The 9,322-nt window shown below is 39.9% G+C and overlaps 2 protein-coding genes across 2 annotated transcripts in view; one reads left to right on the top strand and one right to left on the bottom strand.

Annotated features, from left to right (window-relative positions):
• The window catches only part of ecsit (ECSIT signaling integrator), a 17,304-nt gene extending 15,244 nt beyond the window's left edge, over positions 1-2,060 (top strand). Inside the window, exons 7-8 of the mRNA XM_014032319.1 lie at positions 1,466-1,571; positions 1,648-2,060. Of these exons, the coding sequence (XP_013887773.1) occupies positions 1,466-1,571; positions 1,648-1,922 (381 nt within the window). The 3' untranslated portion in view covers positions 1,923-2,060. The remainder of the gene's footprint in view (positions 1-1,465; positions 1,572-1,647) is intronic.
• Positions 2,061-4,897: 2,837 nt separating this feature from the next.
• Positions 4,898-8,017, bottom strand: LOC106535332 (terminal uridylyltransferase 4; the record flags this gene model as incomplete). Its single annotated transcript, XM_014032317.1, is given in 5 exon segments — positions 4,898-5,050; positions 6,426-6,743; positions 6,826-6,887; positions 6,953-7,002; positions 7,519-8,017. Coding segments are annotated over 5 exon segments (946 nt in total), but the record flags the coding sequence as incomplete, so codon positions are not given.
• Between the last annotated feature and the right edge of the window lie 1,305 nt (positions 8,018-9,322).

Here is a 9,322-nt window from a genome sequence, read left to right as displayed (position 1 = left end):
TGTTCATACTTTACATGTTCATACTTTACATTTTCGTACTTTACATGTTCATACTGTACTTTACATGTTCATACTTTACATTTTCGTACTTTACATGTTCATACTTTACATTTTCGTACATTACATGTTCATACTGTACTTTACATGTTCATGCTTTACATGTTCATGCTTTACATGCTCGTACTTTACATGTTCATACTGTACTTTACATGTTCATGCTTTACATGTTCATACTTTACATTTTCGTACTTTACATGTTCATACTTTACATTTTCGTACTTTACATGTTCATACTGTACTTTACATGTTCATACTTTACATGTTCATACTTTACATGCTCGTACTTTACATGTTCATACTGTACTTTACATGTTCATACTTTACATGTTCATACTTTACATGCTCGTACTTTACATGTTCATACTGTACTTTACATGTTCATACTTTACATGTTCATACTTTACATGCTCGTACTTTACATGTTCATACTGTACTTTACATGTTCATACTTTACATGTTGGTACTTGACATGTTGGTACTTTACATGTTGGTACTTTACATGCTCATACTTTACATGCTCATACTTGTTCATACTTTACATGTTCATACTTTACATTCTCATACTTTACATGCTCATACTTTACATGTTCATACTTTACATGCTCATACTTGTTCATACTTTACATGTTCATACGTTTTATTCTCAAACTTTACATGTTCATACTTTACATGCTCATACTTGTTCATACTTTACATGTTCATACGTTTTATTTTCAAACTTTACATGTTCATACTTTACATGCTCATACTTGTTCATACTTTACATGTTCAAACTTTACATGTTCATACTTTACATGCTCATACTTGTTCATACTTTACATGTTCATACTTTTCCGTTGGCCAGCATTTCTGAAGACTTTTTTTATGGGTCTTAAGTAATATTCTATTTTTCTGAAATACTGAATTTGGGGTTTTCGTTATTTGTCATCAAAATCAAAATAAATAACATTTGAAATGTTTCATTCAGTGTGTAATGACTGAATATAATATACAAGTTTCACTATTTGAATGGAATTACTGAAATAAATCAACTTTTTCATAATATTCTAATTTTATGACCAGCACCTGTACTTCTCCTCCTTCAGCAGCCTGTTGTTTTATTCTGAATCCACAAAGACACAATGAAGTTCCTCTTCTGTTCTTCTTCATCCAGTCAAACATGGAATCTGTGTTTGTGGACATGAAACCATGCTGCTGATTATAAATAGTCACCTCTTGCCTTAAGTTTGGCTTCTTCAGCTTTCCCCCAGATCTGTAGTTTCTATAAGTCTGGACGTCATCGTTGTTCCTCAGGGATTTTCTCACTATCAATAATACAGTTGACTGGGAACTGTGGGTAAAATCTGCAGAAACGTTAAACCATTGTAGTGTCTCCAGCTGAAGTGTTRTATGTTTCTTCCCTCAGATAGAAGAACCCTATGATCCAGAGAGAAGTTTTTTCTACCCTCTGCAGCTGGACCTTAGTTTGGAGCGAGACCTGGGAGATGATGAGAGCTTCGATGTGGACGACTGTAAGACATCCTCACACTTTACAAGTCTTGTTGACCAGGTCTGCTCTGTCAGTGTCTAATACGTGTGTGTGTTCAGTGGACGAGGGTCCGGTCTTCGCCATGTGTATGACTGGTCAGGGAGATCAAGCTACCCTGAACCAGTGGATCTCTGGCCTCCAGCTGAATAATCCCATCCTGGGTCAGGTCCCCACCCTGTTCCGCCTGAACAGTGGTCCTCGGGAGGTGGCGGGGACACACACGACAGAGTCGGGTCAAAGATATCAGCCTCACCCTGAGACCCAACATGAGGAACCTCAGTCTGAGGAACATGAAGATGAAGAGCAGAGGAGGAGTCACAGGATGAAGCAATGAGACTAACCAGGATTAAGGAGGTTATAGGAGGAAGAGTTGGTGTGAAAAGCAGATTAAGTTAAAACAAACATAACAGTACGTGACAACAGTTGTTAGTGTTCTGGTTTAGCTGTCTAATAAATATTTTAAATGAGTTTATTTTTGTTTGTTTGAAGACTTTTCTATCAACACTTCTTGGTTTGAGGTGGTCTGTAGCTTTCACTGGACCCACATTCACAGATTAAATGGCAATCATCACATGTTGAAATGATGGACTTGTTGCTGTTTTACATCAAACCATGAAAGTAACAATATGCACAATGTCCTGCAGTCTCTCAGATGATCTGTCTCTTATGATCAGTCTCTCTGATGGTTATGGCGGCCATCTTGAATTGTGTTAACTCTAAAATCTAAGCTGTTGTTAACGCATAGTTTGGTTCCAGTCCTGGAGAGAAGGGGGTCTCTGCAGTCAGTAAGTGGGAGTTTCTTGGTGTATGAAATAGTGTTGTAGTACTTGAGACAGGTCTTGGCCTTGTCTCAGTCTCGAACACTGAGGACTTGGTATTTTATTTCAAGACCACAACTGTGGAAAAAGACTATTGTCCAATTTATTTGCTAACATCCTTGTTTCATTGGATATAAAACATTCTGATTCAAATCCAAGCATGACTCATTGGTTATTCTATATTTTTGTCACCCATCCTCACCCCTTTAACTCACACGTGACACCAGGAGAGTGAGCAGTGGTTTTCTGGAAGCAGGAGATGTCTGCAAACTCTTCAGTGATACATTTCAGCTACATACTTTATAAAGCTTGTACCTGTAAAACATCTAGAAGAAAACATAAATCAACTTGTAAACTCTGAAGAACGTCACTCTCAGAGATGGTGGGGACTGTCAAACTTTTAACATCATTTGAAAAAACAAAAAGAAAGCTAAGCTGTGTGTAAGTGATGTTAGCAAAGCTAGCTAACTAATGTTAGCTATCTGCCTCCGTACCAAAAGTCTTTACCTGGCCCATACACAAAGAGATTTAGTCAATATTAGTTATACATAAGTTTAACTACCCATGTACAGTACTGTATGTTTTAAGACACTAGTTTTTTTTTTTTTTTTCTGGTCTTGGTCTTATCTCGGTCTCACCCTCTATTCGTCTAGGCCCTAAAAGTCTTGGTCTTGGGTTAGATGATCTTAACTACAACACTAGTGTAAGAGGAGTTTGGTAAACACACGATTGGTTGGATTGAAGCCATAAGGATTTGAYTGGCTGAACACCGGGCAGCTGGGGGATGGATAATTTGGTTGAATTGGCCAGAAAGCACCAACTTTAAAAATAAATATTAATTTTAGTCATAAATTTAGACAGGAAGTGCTAGCTGCTCAAAACTGATTGACACAACAAAGAAACTCGTTTTGCCAAACTCCGCCCACAAGGAATAACTCCGCCCACACAGCTAAGAAACTCCCCTTCATACTGAATAGAATAGAATAGAATGCCTTTTTTGTCATTACACATGCGCATGTCTCTACTGCAATGACCCCAACTGGCTCTGAAAGAAAATGTAAATGTCCTCCTTCAGCTTTCAGCAGCTAGTGTTAGTAAAATAATGTTTGAACAATAAAGATGTCAGTGAAAAACTGCAAATGTAAAAAAAGTTTATTATTGTAAAAAAAAGTTTATTATTGAAAAGGCATTTCCAGCTCGTCTCTAAAGACGTCTTCACCTCTGAGTTACATTCCAAACAGGTCAAAGAAATTGGTCACTTCCAGCTCTTTGCATGTCAGAGCTGACCTCAATGTATGTTTTTTTTTTTCATTATAACTTTGTGCTTTAAACGGAAACATTTCATCATGTTAACCTTTATACAAAAACAAGGACACGTTTCAAAACTCAGCCTGTTCACTACTCATGCAGGAAAACCTTTAATACTTACAAATGAGTGTCTCTGGTTCTCTATGAATATGAAAATAAATAACGAAAGCAAGAGCAAAACAATATTTGGCCTTTAAGTTTTCTGTACAGGCCATAAAACGTCACATCACATCATAAAGTCTGAATGAAATGCAGGGAGATTTTTACACAGCTGGAAAAACTACAGAGAGCTACAGCAGCTCTTTAAAACAAACTGAGCTACGCTTTAAAGGCACAAGTGTGTAGCATTTGTTTTCAGCGACATCTAGTGGTTGAGTGGTTGAATCATCCTCCCTGGTCCTCCCCCCACCCCCCCGCTTCCACACGTAAAGGAGTTGCTATGGTGTCTCTCAGGTGTCAAAAACCTTTGATAATTCCAACCGCGATGTCTACCAGCAGCTTCAGGGCTAGTGATGTTTCAAGTGGTAAGATTATGAGCTTTAATAAGTAAAATGATCCCAGCTACAATGACAGACAACAAATATTACATTTATAGTATTACAACTAAAACCGTTTTTGACGCCGCCACCGCAGTTTGTCCTTCATGAGCCTTCGTAGACAAGATGGCGGTGCAAGATGGCGGCTGCCTGTAGTGGGGATCCGCGACCATGGAGATATAAACAGGTTTTTATAAGGTAAAAATAATAAAACAAGGTCTTTGTCTGCAATGATTAGACATGTTTTTTATTATTGTCATTAGTGATTATTTCAATGTTGGCTAAAAGAACTGACAAAATCCTACACACTGTGCCTTTAATGGAGACAAGTCAATAAGCAGCAAGATTCTGAACCTCTGAATGAGTGGACGTCTGATAAAAGCAGGTAAAACATGCATTTACCATCAGCATAATCATCATCATCTTACTTCAGTTCCTCACAGGGACACCTCAGAGTCACCAAAGAACCGATCTAACAGGTTTCAGATCAGTGGGAGGGTCCCCACACCAAGCTGTCCTCAGGGTGCCCCCTCTGTGCTTATCTGACTTTAAGTCTTTTAACAGGCCTTTAAACAAACCAATTAACTCATTAATACAGAGCCATTCTCTCCTATAGACTCACATTATAAACATGGGAGGACAGCAAATTTAATTTGAGCCTTTTTTACTGTAACTTTCTTTAATTCAGGAAAAACAAAGAAATCAACTCAGTGCATTAAATACGACATTTAAAGTGATGGTTTCCATCCTGGACTTGGTTCATCCTGGTTTGCCTTTTGCTGATCAGTTCATGTAAGTTTCTGCAGAAAAAAGGAAGACAAACAGAACCGTCTGGGATTATTGTACGACTTACACTAATGAACACAAACACATTAATATGTGTGGGACGGCTGAATAATGTAGGCAGAAAACATTCAAAGAGAAAAATTCTGTCTTTAGTCACCTCAATTTAATCAGGAGTGAAAATCTGGTTGATGATATGGAAATAAATATGATGAAAGAAGCCGTTTCAACACTGAATCTGTCCTAATTAAACCATATTAAAGACATGTTTACGTTTCAGTTTGTGAACATTAAACTCAAAGACAACCACATTTTGATGGCGTCACTCCCTGACTGCCAGGCTGTTGAAACCAGCTGAAAACTGAACAGTTGCTGGAACACCTGGAAGTTGTTTCTCAAAGTCTGAAATGTTTTGGTGGTGTCCTCTCTGCATAGAGAGACAGAAATATCTATGAACTGATGTGGAGCTGGCACATCACCAATAAGAGCTGTGGGAGGAAACAGTTATTTGGGAACTGGGATGTCTTTAGCCACATTAATGGGACAYAACCCACTGTTAATGGAAAAACCTGTCCAAAAACTCTCTCTTTTTAAAATAAAAACTGTTAAAGATATTAAAATGCAAGTTCAGTCATGTAAAGTCAAACTATTTAAACTTTAAATGTTTCTGTTGTGAAGTCTGGACTACAGAAATGTGGAGGACAGCTTCCTCTTCAGTCTTTTTATTTGAATTTGTTGATGTGAGACACAGAGCTACTGAACTTTCTAACACAGTTCCTGATGCAGCAGCACACTCTGGTGTACGATATGTGGTTTATTTTAAAGCTAAATAACAAACAGAACTATTCTGAACAGGATACTAAACAATGCTTAATAATACTTCAGAGCCTATAATAAAGTCCTAACTGCTCCTGTGTTTTTACAGAGTAACCTGTAAAATAACAAAACAACCGGTTTGATATGCTTCACTCTCACTCCAACAGAACTCACCAAGGTCTAAAGCAGATTAATTTATTATTATTGTTCTCTAATCAAACTCTTGGTGCAGCCTAGCCTCTGTGAACACTGCAGCCGTGGACAGAGCTACAGTTCAAACATCTCTAAAATCACAACATACAGTTGTTCTAGGCTGTTGTGTCATTTATGGTCTGGTCCTTAAATCCCTTTTTAAATGTACTAAATGACTTTATGCTGGCTGTTCCAGCTTCAACATTTTAACTTTAATCTCAAAAAGACAGAAACAAAGAGAAACTCCAGTTTTCTTTTCTTAGTGACCACATGCTAACATCCAATTCAGTCCAAACATAACATTTGACATTTAAACCCAGTTCAACACATTCAAATGTCCTAACTAGCTGTGGATTCATGAAGTGAGCTGTGAGGTGGGCGTACCTGCCAGGACCCCACCCTGCTGCTGCAGCTGGCTGATGAAGAAGCGCTCCCTCTTGGACACCTGCTCATCCCAGGCCTCCAGGATGCGCTGCCTCTCCCTGGGCTCCAGCGTCAGGGTGTGTGGGTGCACCTCGTCGATGTGGGCCCTGACCCCGTCCATGCTGTGGGAGTACTGCAGCTCCCCACACACCATGCACACCAGCAGCTGGTTGAGGGGGTTGTAGTCCATGAGGAAGCGGCTCCTCCACGCGGCCTCGGACACAGGACCCTCCTCATCGTTGGTACCCAGGAAGTCTGTCAACAGGAGCTCCGCCTCACCTGAAGAGACGGGTAAAGCACTGTTCATTTCTTCCTTGGTGCATTGAATTTGTTGTTCGAGGTTCAGAAAGTCTGCTGGTACCTTCCATAGGTGCTGAATACCCTGACTGTGGAAAAGGTCCCGAGGTGGGGTCCATGGGCATGCTACAAATCAAGACATATTTTGTTAAATGTAGCACAAAACAAGAACTGATAAATGAAGTTCCTACCTCATGAGAAGTTCAGAGTCCTCAGAGGGGTTCATACACAGACCAGAAGCCTWAAAGAATAAGACATGGAGAGAAAACTGTGAGAAACAACACAAGGCCTGAATTTATGTCCCCTGCTTTCTTCTTGAGTCTGAAAGAGTCTGTCTCAAAGTGTGTAAGAGATCCACTGTCTCACATCTTGTAGTGAACACTATAAGAACCAGGATGTCCTGAGTCTTAGCTTGGCTCTCAGGAGACACGAGACATCCTTACTGAACCACCTCAAAGGGTTCCTGTCCTCAAGGACAAGCAGAGGCTCTACTCCAAGTCTCTCCAGATAACTGGACTCACCTGATCTGGAAGGGCCAGCCCAGCTACTCTGACAGCAGGTGAGAGCAGGAAGCCTTCATCCTGCAGCTCAGCTCCCTCTGCACTACAGTGGACCTGACACAAAGACTCACTCAACAGAAACTCGAGGAAGAAGTTCACAGAACTCACCAACAGGCACCAAACCTGGGACATAAACCCTGGAATCTGACACGTGTCTAACTGTAGACCATTAGACTAAGGCTAAGACTCAAACTTACCTGGGCAGCAGTCTCCTGAGTCTCTAGATCCTGGACAGGGAGGACGGGCCTCCAGTTATTGGAGACAGTCATGGGGTTGACTCCCTTGTCCTGAATGGCCTTTCTTGCTCTCTGCTCCTTCTTTTTTATTCTCCAGTACTCTCTCTTCCTCCTCAGGAAGTCCTCCTCAGACTCCCCTGGAATCAGTTTTGGAGGGACCATGGTGCTTGAGGGGGCCAGCTTGGTGGGGGAGCGTACCACAGTTGTGGGGTTTGGAAATTCACCACAAGGCTTTGTGATTGGACTGAGAGCGGGATTCAGCCTTGGACTGGGTAAGTGGATGGGCTGCAGATAAACATGGGACAGTGGGTTGTCTGGGGGCTTCAAGGTAGGGAGGGATGGGGCTGAGGTGACTTCTGTGCTTCTGGGCATCCAGTCCTGGTAACACTGTGGAGAGTCTTCATCAAAGTGGGTGAAATGTTGCGAAGACCCAGCATCCTCCTCCTCCTCCTCCTCTCTGCTGGTGAGGGGCAGTTTGACTTGAACTGTGTCAGCTGACTGTGTAACGTCACAAGAGGCTTTACTATCAACCAGGACTTCAGAGATGCTGGTCTCTGAAGTCCCACACACGTCAGATGAGTCGGACTGAATGGCTTCTTGGTTTGGACTTACTCCTTCAAAAGGACTGAGGCATGGGGACTGAAAGACAAAAACACAAAGTTGAGTGGTTCAGTGAACAGTACTGACTGACTGGTAACACCGGGTCAACCTCTGAGATCATTATTTAATCTTTAGAAACCCATAAACCCCACATGCAGATAGATTTTAATTCATGAACATACATGCTTGGAAATCAATTAGAGTTTGATGGAACACTACGATTGGACCTCTGGTCTGTTGGCCTATCTCCTGCTCCATCCTGCATGGCTCAAGAACAAGACTTCCAGATGGTGGAACAAAGACCCAGTCCTGACTCAGTGCAGTCCACCTTTTTCTGGTTTGAGGACTTACAGACTTAACTAATTTCGTAAAAAGTGTAACGTTTCTTTCATCTCTCAAAAGCCAATATGTTCCTGGGATTATCTGCACAAATTTCAAGAAATTCAGCAGAGATTACACAAGCTGAGGTTTGGTATGGTAAAAGTATATGGGGTAAGAGAACTGTCAGAATTATTGTATGTGTAGGAGTCTAAATTTGTACATGTAAGTCTATAAACGTACATAAATTTGTTACAACTTTGCCACATTACAAGTACGAATCAAATTTACAAGTACGAATCAAATTTACAAGTACGAATCAAATTTACAAGTACAATTCTTTTACCTGTCAAAATAAGACATTATGCATGGAACACCAAAAAGATCGATTGCAAACAGTAACTAAGCCAGACCACTGGGGGACATGACCACTGSCTCATCTGGGACCAGATGAACTCTTTATAAACAACAATTTGCTGAAGGGAAAAGCATTTGGAGGCTTTTCAGTTTGTCATTCATGTCATGTAGTACAACAATAAAGTAGATGGTGGATTTAGGATGAAATATGTTATTTTATTTTATTTTTACTTTAACACTGTCTGATTTCATTTTTTAAAATATTTTATTCAATTTCTTAAAACAGAATCCTGCTTTTATGATAGTTTTGAACATTTATTTTATTTTTACTTTAACACTGTCTGATTTCATTTTTTAAAATATTTTATTCAATTTCTTAAAACAGAATCCTGCTTTTATGATAGTTTTGAACATTTATTTTATTTTTACTTTAACACTGTCTGATTTCATTTTTTAAAATATTTTATTCAATTTCTTAAAACAGAATCCT

Source organism: Austrofundulus limnaeus, unplaced genomic scaffold (genome assembly GCF_001266775.1).
Source record: "Austrofundulus limnaeus strain Quisiro unplaced genomic scaffold, Austrofundulus_limnaeus-1.0 Scaffold1417, whole genome shotgun sequence".
Classification (NCBI taxonomy): domain Eukaryota; kingdom Metazoa; phylum Chordata; class Actinopteri; order Cyprinodontiformes; family Rivulidae; genus Austrofundulus; species Austrofundulus limnaeus.
Note: the sequence above shows the minus strand (reverse complement) of the source record. Positions and strands in the feature narration are given on the sequence as shown.